General features: G+C 33.8%; 3 protein-coding genes across 3 annotated transcripts in view; all 3 read right to left on the bottom strand.

The window, feature by feature from the left end:
* Nucleotides 1-7371: 7371 nt before the first annotated feature.
* LOC147805935 (uncharacterized) lies at nt 7372-8526 on the bottom strand. Its single transcript, XM_087149483.1, has one exon. It carries the CDS (start codon nt 8524-8526, stop codon nt 7372-7374), a length of 1155 nt encoding a protein of 384 aa, XP_087005609.1.
* Nucleotides 8527-8541: 15 nt separating this feature from the next.
* LOC147805934 (protein CFDP2-like) lies at nt 8542-8928 on the bottom strand. The gene has a single exon (XM_087149482.1). The coding sequence runs from the start codon at nt 8926-8928 to the stop codon at nt 8542-8544; it is 387 nt and encodes a 128-aa protein (XP_087005608.1).
* A 5332-nt stretch (nt 8929-14260) lies between these two features.
* The window catches only part of LOC122269920 (uncharacterized), a 44856-nt gene continuing 44015 nt past the window's right edge, over nt 14261-15101 (bottom strand). The window contains exon 7 of the mRNA XM_043045300.3: nt 14261-14387. Coding sequence (XP_042901234.3) covers nt 14375-14387 — 13 coding nt within the window. The 3' untranslated portion in view covers nt 14261-14374. The remainder of the gene's footprint in view (nt 14388-15101) is intronic.

Genomic DNA, 15101 nt, shown 5'->3' with positions numbered 1-15101 from the left:
AACAATGTCGGCCGTAGCGACAGACTTGCGTCCTAGACCGCCTTCGTCATGAATATCAGTTCGGCCATCTTTAAATTTTCGACGCCATTCACGAACAACGCCATCACTCATAAAGGTGTCTCCATACACTCGACTCATTCTTCAATGAATTTCCGCATCACTGTTCCCTTCTGCCTGAAAGAAACGAATAACAGCTCGCAATTCACAGTTGCGGGAGAATCAATAGCGACAGCCATATTTATGTGACTACAAATCAACTGGAAATGACCTGTTGGAATCGGCATGACAGAGCGTTTGAGCGGGGAAGATGCGCAGTCACCTACTGCGCACATTAATTACCTGCTGCATTCTTACCCATCATACTGTGCGATCGGAGGTTGAAAAAAAAAACATTTCTTATTTTGATTGTTTTCTGACTGTTAAGAAGATTGTTAAGAAGAGTTTAAAACTAAAAGAGTTGTTTATTTATTGCAATGTAATTCTATGATATTACCTCATTATCATCCTCATTATTATTATTATTATTAATTTTATTATTGTTATTTGTATTATTATTATTTTTATTATTATTTTTTTTATTATAACTATTAAAGACTGATATAATTATTATTTCATATTCTAACCGTCGTTGAACAACCAACCCAATTTTTGTTTTCGTTTACTAATGTTCAACTCGGCAGCCTTGTATAATTTTGAAACCGATCCAGAAGACGAGCGAACTGGATCAAGTATTGGGAGAAATTTGCCTTCATGGGGGACCTTTGAATATAACTAACCTACATTTGCATTACATGGGGAGGAAAACCACGAAAACCTCCCATGGTTAGCCTGACGGCAAGGGGACTCAAACCCATGGTTTGTGTGCCCTTGAGGATTTTTTACGTCAGCACTATGATAGATGCGAGCCGGGTGCGGAATTTGTATCCCAGCTATTACTGGTATTGAATCCAGGTCACAGTGTTGGGAGGCGAGCTCTCTATCCCCTGAGCCACCACGACCTTTATCATTTATTTCTTTTATTTCTGTACTGCTTAAGGTCCTGGATAGCCTGGTTGCCTGGTTGATATGTCCAAGAGGTTATGAGTTCGATCCCAGCCGTCAGAGAGTAATGGTAACTGATGCACGTTAAACCTGTTGAATCACAAAGTTCCTATAACAAATCATACCTCTGCGAGTGCTGAATTCGAGATTGATTGTTCTCTGGTTCAGGTCGAAATTACGACCTGTGGATTTCACTGCAAAGCAATCCTTGGAGTTAGGCAGTGAAAAAGGGCCCAATAATAAAAAAAATCAAAATATGACAAATCATTTTATTTTATTTCATTTTATAACCGTCGTTGAACAGCCGATCCAATTTTAGGTATGACGAATCATTATCGAGATTAAGCAAACTGGAGACATGTTTAAAAACATCAACACCATCAGCACATGAACATCAATTTCGAGTGTAACTCGAAGGAGTTCCTCAATTGCCTTTCACTTTGTCTCAGTTTTAATTGCAAATTTTGCGTGATGATTTCAATAAATATTCGTCATATTTCACTAGCTGTTTCTTTCTCCTTTGTATATCAAAATGAGATTTTTAATATAACTATGTTGCAGTAATTTCATATAAATTATATAAAAATAATGTTTTTGGGCAGTAAAGTGTAAAAAAAAAAAAAAACATTCTCTTCATTTCTAATGTTCTTCATTGCGTGTAACAAACTGATCAGCGCAATGTTCGAAAAAAATCAAAAAACTTTATTTTTTGTGAATTAAGAGTATTATTAAATAAAAATGAGCCATATATTCTTTTGTGTAATAAAACTGTTATGAACAAGCATAACTAACAGTATTTACTGATACACCAGTGAGCTTTTATTCTTAGGAAATGTTCTATTCTGTGAGCTTTTATTCTTTGCATAACTTCCTCTCGTATGATACTTGTTTTTATCAATCATTGCATGTATAAAAAATCCAGTGAACATAATATGATAAACTTTGACACGCAATTACTCCCACCTCCCCCAAACAAAAGGATGATGCTTGCACATGCCATAGCAACACACGGTCTAAAAAAATAATTAAAAACTAGTTAAAAACGAGAAAACTATGATGCAGCAAATTAGGAATATTAAATACGGGAGAATGGGTCAAATCTAGCAAACAAAGTGAGTTAGTATTTAACTTTTTTTTTTTACTTCCGTCAGCAAAAAGTGCTTTTATCACTGTACTTAGTACTTATTTATTAAATTAAGAATTATCGCTATTGTAAGACCACCTAAGAATGTAAAGACATGTTGTTTTTAGTTTGTGCATAGATGTTTTTATAGTTGTTAATTTTAATTATACTGAAGACAACATCAGACCAATACAAAACGCTATTTGTGTGCTTTTATTTTATAACCGTCGTTGAACAACCGATCTAAATTTTAGTTTATGGCTACCAATTTTCCTCTCCACAGCCTGCCTTGTAATTTTGAACCCAATCCAAAAGACAAGGGAGCTCCTGGATCATTTCCCCTAGAGTATATTGTCTATTGATTTGTTATCAGAACTTGGAGGACGACTTTGTGACCCCGATAGATTTACCGTGCATCAGTCACCATGTAATACAAGAGGAGTCTTCGGCTGGGTGGATTCGAATTCCCGTTCTTTTGAACACGAGTCCAAAGCCCTACCGACGTCTTTTCAGCGGAATTTTAGCCGTTTTGCAGGATAAAGCACTTGCTTCTCAATGAGTTGTCCCTGGTTTGAATCCCAGCAATATCTGCTTGATATGAATTTTGATTCCGGCTAGCTCTAACCACAATGTTGATGTGAAATATCCTCGATGGTTGATCTATTAGATTTTAAAATTTCCTTGCCATCAGTCTTGCAAGGGAAAAATTTTGGGTTTTTCTTCTTCATGTAAAGCAAATACAATTTAGTTTCATCAAAAAATTCTTCCAGTAAAAGCTAACAGACTTCCTCTGGGCTGTTAACTACTATCCTATATACACTCTATAACAAAAAAATCGACGCATCAAGAAGCAATCTTCCGATAGCTTCGAAATCTCGTGTGCATGAATGTTTTGAACAGATATGGCTGAAATGATGCCGACTGGGGACGTATAGTCTTTAGCGACGAATCCCGCTTGCAACTGTGTCCTGACGATCATCGAAGACGTGTCTGGAGACGCACAGGGCAGAGGAGGGATCCTGCCTTCACTATTGCACGCCACACCGGCCCTCAACGAGGCATTATGGTCTGGAGTGCCATTTCTTTTGACAGCAGAACCCCTTTGGTCGTCATTAGAGGTACACTTACTGCACAGCGGTACGTCGATGACATCCTAAGACCTGTTTTGCTACAGTTCCTTTTGCAGCACCCTGGGCTGGTTTTTCAGCAGTACAATGCCAGACCACATACGGCACGCGTTGCTATGAACTGTCTGTAAGCTTGTCAAACTCATCCTTGGCCTGCCAGATCACCAGATCTCTCTCCCATCGAGCATGTCTGGACTATGATGGGAAGGCGATTACATCTCCCACGAAATTTTGATGACCTCGTTCGACAATTGGATCAAATTTGGAAGGAAATACCGCAAGGGACCATCCGGGAGCTTTATCGGTCTATGCCATGCCGTGTGGCAGCTTGTATCCAGGGTAGAGGCGGGTCAACACCTTATTGAACTTGTTACTGTAACTCTGCAATAAATTATTCAATTACTCTGAAATTTTTAATCATTTACTATTCTGTACATTGTCTTCCTATCCACCAATTTTCGTTTCAATCGGACAACTCCTTCTTGGTCCGTCGACTTTTTGTTATAGAATGTATATGTAAGTAATCATCGGATATGCTTGATTTTTTCTTTACATCCGTATTCTTCACAATTTTGAATGAACGACTCATCTCTACATCTGTTATTTTCTCACTTTGACGAATGTTTGAATCATCTTTACATCTGCTACTCCATTTTGCTTTGAGAGTATCTTGCATACGAGATTTTTTCCACTATGATAACACACCGTGTTAGTTCACTGCTTTTCAACTATATCGATGTCATAAACGCTTTATAGAATGAGATGTATGGACCGGCATAGCCAGGTTGATAGGACACATGGCAAATGTCCAACGGGGCGTGAGTTCCATGCCTACCAGCAGAAGACTCACTGTGTAGTAAATGGTGACAGGTGATGATTAAATCTGTTGGGTCACAAAGTCCTTCATGTTTCAATAACAAATCATACTTCTGGGGTACTGATTGATCGTTTTCTGGTTTTGGTCAAAATTACGCTCTGCCGATGAATGAATAAATGTCTGAAGGGGTCTGCCCTATAAACGGGCTGTCACGTGTGTGTGGCTGAAGTCGTATTCTTGACCATAGAGGGTGCCACTGAAAAACAAGAAACACACCTTCTGTCTTCAATTCGCTTGGTATCCCCAAGAAGGCTCTCTGGTATTGGCAAATGGCAGTAGAAGCAACAACAAAAACAGCATGTCTATTTATACGTAAATATTGCTAAATCTGCAGATCATACTATCCAAACTGTTAAATTTTTCTTACCATTTGTACATATTTAGCTCCAATATATTTGGAATTCTGTTATCTTATGGTTTTTTATGTATTTAAACTAAATCCCTGGATGCCCCTTGGTGGTGGTTAAGCAAATAAATGGATAGACAAAAACCCAAAAATTCGTCGGCTGTTTAACTCCGGTTACAAAATAAAAAAATTTATGAAATTTCATTGAGACTGTCAAATGTCATTGAAAAACGTCGTTAAAATTTTTTAAGTAACTTTTGACACAGGATCTATAACACAAGAACTATAATTGCTCGAATTTAGTTTATGTAATATAAACATGACATGCGACAAAGTTGGCAAGCTTCAGCATTGAGAGAGCAAGTATTGTGATCGTGAGACCACCTCAGAATTAAGCAGGATGTAAAAATTTACTGATTTTATTTTGTGCGCAGTTAGTTAAATGTAATTTGAGGTGCAGTCCTACTGTACTGCAAAATTACGAAAATTTGTTACTCTCTAGTGGAAGCACTTTTAACAGAGGCCACTTTCTAAAACATGTGACCATTTTTTTCATTCAAAAATTGAAAATGTAAACGATTATGAAAACTGTTAGCATTAATAATGTAAGACTTTTGAAGTATTTGTCAAAATGTGTTAAACATTACAAGGTTGGTTCATTTCTGAAATGATGTGTTAAGCATTGCAAGGTTGGTTCATTTCTAAAATGATGTGTTAAGCATTACAAGGTTGGTTCATTTCTGAAATGATGTGTTAAGCATTGCAAGGTTGGTTCATTTCTAAAATGATGTGTTAAGCATTACAAGGTTGGTTCATTTCTAAAACGAAGAAAAATGTTTAGAAATAAGCGTAAGATGGTAGCAATTTTCGGAAAGTTATCAAATATTCTCGTAATAGTTCCATGTTTATTTAAAAATAATAATGATAAAATGCATAGGTGGTGTATTTTCAACAAAAAAAATGTCGCGATTGGATGACGATTAGCAGAAAACCTTTTAATCACCACTTCTTATATTTAGTCACCCTGGCGACCATTAATTTTGCCCCATACTCTCAACCTTCTTTTGTAATCTAGATAAAAGACACTTCACAGGCTGCTACATCACACATACCCACTTTCCTTTTATGCAACTCTTAATATTAAGGGTGATTTTTACGGAACTCTTTTTATGATGCACAAGCAATTAAATTTTTAAGGTCATTGCATTTATTTGTTGGTCATTACAGTTACAATTTTTTTAGCTCAACTTATTATACGATTACTTAAAGGATACATATTTAAACAACAACAAGGAATTAGTCGAGAAGTAACGAGGTTCTATTTTGTTTCGAAAACCTGTGCTGGGTACTACCATGACCAGGTACTGTTGTTGTTGTTGCTTATCCTCTCTGTCTGACTGAGTCAGACAAGATCCACGAGCTTGTTGACTGAAAGGAAGTCGAAGACTAGGAGAGGATTGCTAAAGAGGTCCTCCTTAGAGAGTCCCGTCCAATCCAAGAGGTGCTCAGGAGAAGCCTGATGAATTTGGCACTTGGTGCAGGTGACGAAGGTTTTCCTGCCCTCCTTGAAAGTGAGGCACTTGATGTGACCTCTAGCAAACCTTGATAGAACAGTCCGGGTACGTCTGTCACATGGTAGGTCAAGGGACAGACCCAGTTTTGATCCCTTGTACTAGTTATGGGTTGGGGGATGACCAGATACTACCACCGACATGTAAAACCGATTTAGAATACCGGGATAAGATAGGTTGAACTCTAACCCACCCCAGGGGGTATACAGAGATAAAAGTTAAATTAGTATTACATTAAAAAAAATTCTCCAAAAACTAAAATTACAGTAAAAGTTTGCCTAATGACAGTGACGGTGATCAGTTAAAAGTAAATTAACTAAAACTTTCGACAATCAAAAACATGTTTTTAAAAGCAATGAAAGCCAATAGCGCCGGTGTAAATATAGAGAATTAAATTATTATAATAATGGGAAACAAGAGATGAAAATAAAATCTCAAAACTAAAATTAATGAGAGCTAAAAGTTCTAAGTGTCTAAAAGTAAAAGTCTGAATAGAAGTCGATGAAGTCTAAAATCAAAAGTAGATAAAATTTCAAAATATAAGGCAAAAAGTTGATCAATATAAAATAACGATGACATGTTCGATTGTTGGTTCATGACTGGGGTCAGTTGATCAGGGGCTAAAATGTCCTCAAGGGTTTGTTTTATAATTTGAATCACAATTTTTTCTTCGGGCCAATCTAGCAAAGAATTGGTGCTCCTCTTCGTAGTTATTCATGTGGGTTCCACGAAGTGCCCGGAATCTTGGACAGTGCTTAATTTGATGTTTAATGTCTTGTCTCACTCCTCAGATATAAATAAAAGAAAAAAGAACATTCCCAAATTTTTGCTATCGAGAAAGAGAAAGCTGTTTTTGTAGTGACACAAAAAAGGGGGGAAGCCGTAAAGCAAGGATTTGACTTTTTCTAAAAAAATCATTTATAAATAAACAAGGACGCCGGCAGAATAATGTAAAAGGGGGTGCAACCCTCTAACAAACTAACCCCCCAAAAAAAATTACAGATATTTTGTTATTACATTTTGTTTTGTTATTACATATACCTTCATGTGTTAATTTTTTTCACGATACATTTCTCTTCTTCTTCTTCTTCTTCAGGAGCGCAACAGCCCTTTGCAGGCCTTGGCTGCCTCAACAGCACGCCTTCTCCAGCTCCCTCTGTCCATGTCAACTCCCCTCCAGTTCTTAAGTTTTAGGACTTTGAGGCCGTTTTCGGTGTCGTTGAGCCATTGAGTAGATGGTCTACCTCTAGAGCGGGACCCCTGAGGGTTCTTGAAGGGGGCAATTTTTAGCCTCTCCAGATATGGCCGAGCCATCTTAGTCGGTTGCTTCGGATTATCTGCATAGTTTGAGGATGTTTATAGAGCCCATAAAGTTCAAAGTTGTACCGTGTTCGCCAACATCCACCCTCTAGTATGGCACCAAAGATAGTTCTAAGTATCTTTCTTTCAAACGTTTCTATCGGGCGTTGGACGTCAAGGTTTAAAGTCCAGGTTTCGTTTCCGTATAGCAAGACAGGCAGGATGAGTGTCTTATATAATTTTAGTTTTGTTTTTCGGCTAATAAGATTCGATCTTAGTTGACTTATTAGTCCAAAAAAACATTTGTTGGCCATATTGATTCTATTGTCAATTTCAGATTTCAGTTTGTTTTGGTCATTGATAATTGTACCAAGATACTTAAATTCTTTAACCTTTTCAAAGGAATGTCCGTTTATCTGCAAAGGTTCACTATAGTTTACAGTTGAGCTTGAAAACTCCATAAATTTGGTCTTGTCTTCGTTAATGGAAAGGCCCATATTTATAGCAAAGGCCTCAAGGGCTTGAAAGGCATCTTTAACAGCCTCAGTTGCCTTATGGCAGTCTTCATCGAACCATTCGTTTTTGGAAGGACGCCCCAGTTCTGGAATAGTATCACTTGCAGGTTTCAAAACAATTTCTTTTATTGTATTCCAGTTAAAAACAATGTTCGGTCTTCCTTTTTCTTCAGAAAGTCGGTTGGGTAGCTTGATGTTATACTCTTTAAGAATTTCGTCGTTTTTCAGTTTAGAAATGTCAAGTTTAAAGTCCTTGTTTTCCTTCTTTTGATAAAAACTTTTACTGAGTCGAAGTCTCACTTTGGACACGACGAGTACATGGTCTGTATCTACATTTGCACCCCTGCAGCTTCTCACATCAAGCACATTGCTGCGATGTCTCTTGTCCACAAGTAGATGGTCAATTTGATTATGTGTAGATCCATCTGGGGATCGCCAGGTGTGCTTGTGGACTTCTTTATGTGGGAATGCTGTGCTAGAAATAAACAGATTCTCTGAGACTGCAAGATCAAAGAGTCTCTGTCCATTTTCACTGGTGTAGTGGTGCAGGCTTTCAGCACCCGCGTGGTATCTAAGGTGTTGTTCTTTTCCAATTTTAGCGTTGAAGTCTCCAATAACGATCTTCATGTCTTGTGCTGGGCACTAGTTAATGCTTCTCATCAACAGGTCATAGAAGATATCTTTTTCAGAAGCATCTTTTTCTTCAGTTGGTGCATGAGCACAGATTAAGGTGGTATTGTAATGTTTTCCTTTTAGCCTGATTTTACAGAGTCTCATGCTAATAGCCTGGAAGTCGATGAGAGTATTTCTCAGTCTTTTGCTCACGACAAAACCTACACCGAATTGGTGAATTTTGTCCTGGCAACTGTAGTATATTCTGCAATCCTTTTTATCCATAATTCCATTGCCCAACCATCTGATTTCTTGGATTGCGAGGATGTCAAGTCTGTAGTCAACAAATACATCTATCAGGCTCTTTAATGCTCCAGCTTTATGCAAGGTGCAAATGTTCCATGTTCCAAATCTCATGTCCTTTTTCGTTCCGAGTCGTCTGGGTGGATGTGAGCCGGGTTTTGCATTTTGTTGAGGTTTCTTAACTCGAGCTTTTTTTATCCGGGGTGGGGTAGTTAGCCCCACGCCCAACCTGGAGGAGCAGGGTGTTCCTCTTGGTCTGGTGTCTCCCCTCCGACCTGTCCGGCTTGGGTGACCCTGCCAGTAGTTAAGCTACCGCCGGCATAGCTCTCGGGATCGACAACGATACATTTCTCAGGCAATCAAAATTGGTCTAACTCTTCCAGCTGCTACTTGCACTATTGAACGCACGTTTAGTACAATGCGACGCATCAAAACATGGAATCGGTCTACAATGTCTCACCAGAAATTAAGTAGTTTGTGCATCCTCAGTGTGCATAAGAAAAGAATCAAAGATGACTCAGAATTCATTGAAAAAGTTTTAAACAGATTTGGACAGCTGACAAGACGATTACAGTTCTTGTTTGATTAGGCAATTTTTCAATTGTTATGTAGCAATAATTACTTAATTATTTTTTTTGAATAAAAATATTTTTAATAAAAAAAATTTATAACAAAATTGTTTTTCTGTATCTCTTTAATTGTTTAAAAAAAGCCAGGGGGTGCAAGTGCACCTCCTTGCACCCCCCTGCCGGCGCCCTTGTAAATAAAGTAGTGCAATGAGTTTTCAAGAATGATGTATTGTACACAACTAAGAAACAATTATCTTGATTAAATCTGACAGTTTCTGGGTCGAACAGTTTAGCTGTAACAAGTCTTCGAATCTTAACTTCTTCGAATTAGCTACCCGGTCTTACCCCACTTTCCTTCAATAAGTTCAATAATATTGAGGTCTTTTCAAGTAAAAGTTTTTTTCCCCTCGTCAATCGGTACCGTGTATTCGCCCTATCCGGCATCTTGACCGGCATCCGGCATTCGTCTCAATTTGAAAGGTGCTTTATCAGTATTTTACCGTCTTTGATTATTGTAATGTATGGAATTTTCCAATCCAGCGGCATTTCAAGACGAACGGTGCGCCTGACACACCCAACATTAAATTTCATTAACGTCATCAAGAATTACTGTAGTGCTGCCATCTTTAGATCGATTTCATAATGACAAATAATTTCTTTTAATTTCAAAACCATAATTAACTTAGCATCATTTGACAACCATTGCTTTTTCTTTTCTGTTTAAAGTTTTCTTTTCTGTTCTTTTCTTGCTCTCTTCTTCGCTATTTAGCTTATTTCTTTTTTAAAAGAAAAAAGTTCTTTTCAAAACTAAACCTCGAGGTTTAGTTTTAATAATTATTTAGTTTTAATAATTATTAGTATTTTTAAATTATTTTCGTTTGCTTTCATAAGATAAAAAAATGTAAGAATTGTTATAATTTCAATACAAATCTGAATACATATATATCTATTTCAGAATAGATAACTGTAGAAACACGCAGTTAAAATTTTGACTCTTTTTTTTTTTTTTAATAAGTTCCAAAACACATATATATATCTGAAGAATATTTCTATCTTAAATTACATCAAAAACAAAAAAAGAATTATCTTACTTTTTGAAAATATGTAGTATGTTGGAAAGTTCTTTTTTAATAAAAATTTAAACAGAGTTTCTTCAATATGATCAAACTAAAGTCAAAAATAACATACTTCGAAATTGTTGACTTTGCAAAATATGCAAAGTAAGAAAAACAATTATATTGATTACTTCTAACAACTTACCTCTTGATAATTAGAAAAACACATACGTTTGCAGCGTGCCTACCACTAAAATTCTTCAATTCCAATTTACAAATATATAAAACTTGTTAACTGGAATCTATGTTGGGCAGATGAATAAGGTTGACATTGTCGAGAGATTGTTTAATGAAATTTCAAACCCCACGCATTGTTTAATGAAATTACAAATTTTTATAATCTTAAAATAAAAAAAAACTTAATTTTTTTTAATTAAAATTGAAGAGTAGAAAGAAAACAGTTTGTACCTAATAAAAATAATACGTTACACTAAGATAAAAAAGAAAAAAAATTTGATTTTTTTAATATCATAAAATATTAACCCTGTGTAAAACCAAGAACATTTCTCGATTTTTTAATAAAGAACAATATTATATTAAAAATACAATATTATATTAAAAAAATACATCTAATTTTTTTATTCTTGAATTCAATCCATGTCGGATAATTTTAAAATTTATTTACAGTTGAAAAGAAATCGTTTTACGTAGCTTTTTCTTTTTTAAAGAAATATGAAAAATGTTCTTAGTTTTACACAGTTAGTTAAGAAAAATATTCTTAGTTTTCAGTTTCGAAAAATATTCAAGTTTATATTCTTAGTTTTCAGTGAATATTTTATGATATTAACAAATTTAACAAATTTTCTTTTTATTTCATCTGACCTGCTATTTTTATTGGGGAAATAACTGTTTTTATTTTACTGTCTTTTTCTTTTTTATTGTAGGAATATTAAAAATTAGAAATTTCATTAAATATATGGGTATTTTTATAATTATCTAGTGGTAAGCTGTTAGAAATAATCAACAAAATTGCACAATTTTTATTCTGAATATTTTAAAAAGTTAACAATTTCAAAGTATGTTATTTTTTAATTTGGTTTGAACATATTAAAGAATCTTTTTGCTTGGATTTTTATTTAAAAAAAACTTCCAATGAGCTATACATTTTCAAGAAGTAAGATTTTTTTTGTTGTTGTTATAATTAAAAAACTATTCAAACTAGAAATATTTCTTAAATTGCTATATATCTATTTAAAAAAATATTTACACATATGTATTTTTGAAATTATTAAAAAAAGAGTCAACGATTTAAGTGCGTGCTTCGTCAGTTATATATACTGAAATACGTATATATTCAGCTTTGTGTTGAAATTATAATAATTATTATATGGCTTAAGCCTTACATTTTTTTTATCTTATGAAAGAAAAGAAGGAAACAGTTTAAAAATTTGAATCAGAGAAAAAAGATTTCATTCTGAAAAGTCCTGTTTTGTCTTTTAAAACAGACATAAACCAAGTAACGAAGAAGAGCTTTAAACAGAACAAAACAAAAAGTAATGGCTGTAAAATAAAGCTAAGTCATTTACGGTTTTGAAATTTTAAAAAAATTATTAGTCATTACGAAGTTAATCAAAAGATGGCAGCACTATACTAATTCTTGATGATGTTTTTGAAACGTAATGGTTGACGCGTCTGGTGCACAGCTGGATCTGGCGCTGGATCTGGCGCTGGATCTATTTGCTTGTCATTCATTTCACTAACCGTTCTCTTGCTTAACTGAAGGAGTTTTTCTGGTGAACGACACGTTTGCAGTAGCACTGATATAAAATTGTATAGAAATTTGGATTGATATAGGAATTTCTCGGAAAGATTAGGTATAGGAATTCCTAGGAAAGATTGATATAGGAATTTCTTAAAAGCAACTTACATGCGTCTCCTTCCTCTTCATTTAATCATTTGTTTTGGAATACTCAATTATGTATCAATAACTTTTCAAACAAAGTAATTTACGGATTGTATCTTTCTAAAGATATAAACATTAAGCTACACAAATCTGCTCAAAACATTTTAATTATCCTTAATTATAAATGAAAGTTTAATGACAAGCACTACATGGATAAGAAATTTTAACATTTTAATAATTTTTCTCTTTTAATTTAAATCTAACTTATGATCAGCATTTTATTGTTATTAAATGTATATAAATTAAACGATTACTTTTTTTTTTTTTTTGCAGGAAATGTTTTGTTTGCTTGTTAGTTTAAATCATTTTCAATAATATTATATAAATATATATTTATCCTTATTCTTTATTGCATTTCTTAAATACAGCAATTAATAAATTAGGATGCATTTTATAATTGAAGCTTGTCATTCAATGATTTTTGAAAAAAGTGTGTGATGTTTGGAAAAAGAAGTTAGCTGTTAAAGAATATATTATTCATTTTATAAATTAAGAAAAAAAGCAATTTGAAAAATAATTTTTTCGAGAAAAATTTTTAATTTAGAAAAAAAAAACAAGTCAGTTTAAATAGTAACGAAGTACAAATACCTACGTTATATTTTTACTTTCGTTACAAGAAACAAAATTAAAAGTATTACCATGCAAGCTTATCAATATCAGTAACTGTCCATATTTCAGCAGCTGATGTAGCTATGGGCCTGATTTACGATTTGCAAGAGCAATAATTTTGTTTTCTTGCTGTTGTGGAGACTAGATTTTAAATATTTGTATACTCCATAAAAACACTTGTGACCAGTTGTTATTCTGTTGCGTACTTCTGGCGTTACGTAATTAATGGTGTTCAATTGAGAGCCCAAATAGGTGAAACTATTGACTGCTTCAAAACTGTTGTCACAGATATGATATTTTACAATCGAGATGTTAAGTTTCTTACTTTGAATGTGTTAATTTATTTATTCCAAAAAACAATAATATATTTGTTAATATTTTTATTGTTAATTTTTTTTCTTCTTGTACAGTATATTTTTTTTCTTTAGAAAGAAGGTCATAGTTTTCTTTTCCTTTTAGAAAATAACTGTCTTTACTTCAAGGGAGACAATATCAGACCTTCGTAAGAGAAAAAAAATCAAGACATTTTTTTTTAAACAGTATACATGCACCATACTGATTTTAAAACCGGCAAACTATCAGCTAAAAAAAGGTATAATTTACTTTACTTAAGTGCAATCAAGGCAAACATTTATCTCTAAGATTAAAAAATATATACTATTTTTTGGATGTGGGAATTTAAAACAAGTGGATGTGAAAATTAAGAGAAACTTTATAATTTTCATTAATGATATAAATCCTTGTTCTACAACCATTTTCTTTAGGAATACAAATCAAAACTGGCTTATTGTTTTTTAAGTTCGAATGAAAGTTATATGGATATTTATCATGTTCAAGAAATTTTTTGCTTAACTTCGAATTATGGAAAGTTATCTTTTCCATGTTATCTAAGTTGTACAATATTATGTACACTCAGTTGCATAACCTTTAAGGGTTGCGAAATTCGTTTCATTCGCCAAATGTTTGGCGGTGGGCATTACTCAGGGGTCTGCACTTCAAAAATCTATTCATAACACACTTGCCCTTTGACACATTGATGAATCATATTTGTTATTATGACCATTGCCCCACCTGCTAGGTGGAATTTATAAGTGGGGACTGACCTGAAACCTTGTAAGCAAAGCCTTCTTGTTATGAGAAAAAATTATTAAAAAAAAGTTCTCGGAGTCTGCAACAGATATATTCTAATTTTACATCTGATGACTTTAGAAAAAACAGAAGAAAATAAAACACTACGCAACCTATATATATTTCAAACAATTATTTTTAATAGTATCTGGAAAGAAGGGGTTTTCGGACATTTCATTTTTTTTTTTCTTTTTTTCTTAAGACCTTCAAGAGACTAGAAGATACCTCTGAATTCTTCAACCCAATTCACTGAAAGACAAAAGAAAACTTCATAAAATAAAATTAGTAAAAAGTAATAAAACAATGATCTTCACACAGTGTCTTTGATCTTGAAATTTTTTAAAACAGCAGGGGTATCTTTTTTCAAAAACAAGCAACATTTTTGCATTAACTTAGTTAGATTTAAATACTTTTTGTAAATACCTTTTCTAAGCCTGTGACTCTGATAGCAGGGAATAATACATTTCTCGTTTCTCAGCTAAACTCAAGCTCACATAAAACAGCTCTTTCTCGAAATATTAGTTAAATAATTAGTTCAAACAGCAGAAATAAAAAAAAAGATTTTATTACGGATGTCTATAAACACGGCAAAACTAACCTTTAAGCATTATCAAGGCTACGACAACCTGTTTAAATCATTTTCTAATGTTTTTCCCAAATAAGGATTTTATTTTCTTGCTAAGTTTGTCAAACTTTTTATATTTAAAAATAAAGTATGCTGAACATGTATAAGAGAATATAACACTTTTACTAAATTATAGGCAAACATAAACCAATATTCATTACTTAACAATTATTTTGATTCTAAGAAAACAGTACTTTAGATGAAAGAAGAGCTAGATGGGTGATGGATGAAAACCAAAGGTATGGTCACGTAATGATATTATTAAGTACTATATAAAGATCTCACACATTAAATTAATTTCTGGTGACTCTAAAGTTTAGTGGTCCTGGCTTTAGCAA

Source organism: Parasteatoda tepidariorum, chromosome 8 (assembly GCF_982258835.1).
Source record: "Parasteatoda tepidariorum strain Cologne lab strain chromosome 8, Ptep-v5.0, whole genome shotgun sequence".
Taxonomy (NCBI): Eukaryota; Metazoa; Arthropoda; class Arachnida; order Araneae; family Theridiidae; genus Parasteatoda; species Parasteatoda tepidariorum.
Note: the sequence above shows the minus strand (reverse complement) of the source record. Positions and strands in the feature narration are given on the sequence as shown.

Bases quoted from the DNA above. Each gene is read 5' to 3' on its own strand.
- LOC147805935 (XM_087149483.1), bottom strand. From the start codon at position 8,526: ATGAAGATCGTTATTGGAGACTTCAACGCTAAAATTGGAAAAGAACAA.
- LOC147805934 (XM_087149482.1), bottom strand. From the start codon at position 8,928: ATGAGATTTGGAACATGGAACATTTGCACCTTGCATAAAGCTGGAGCA.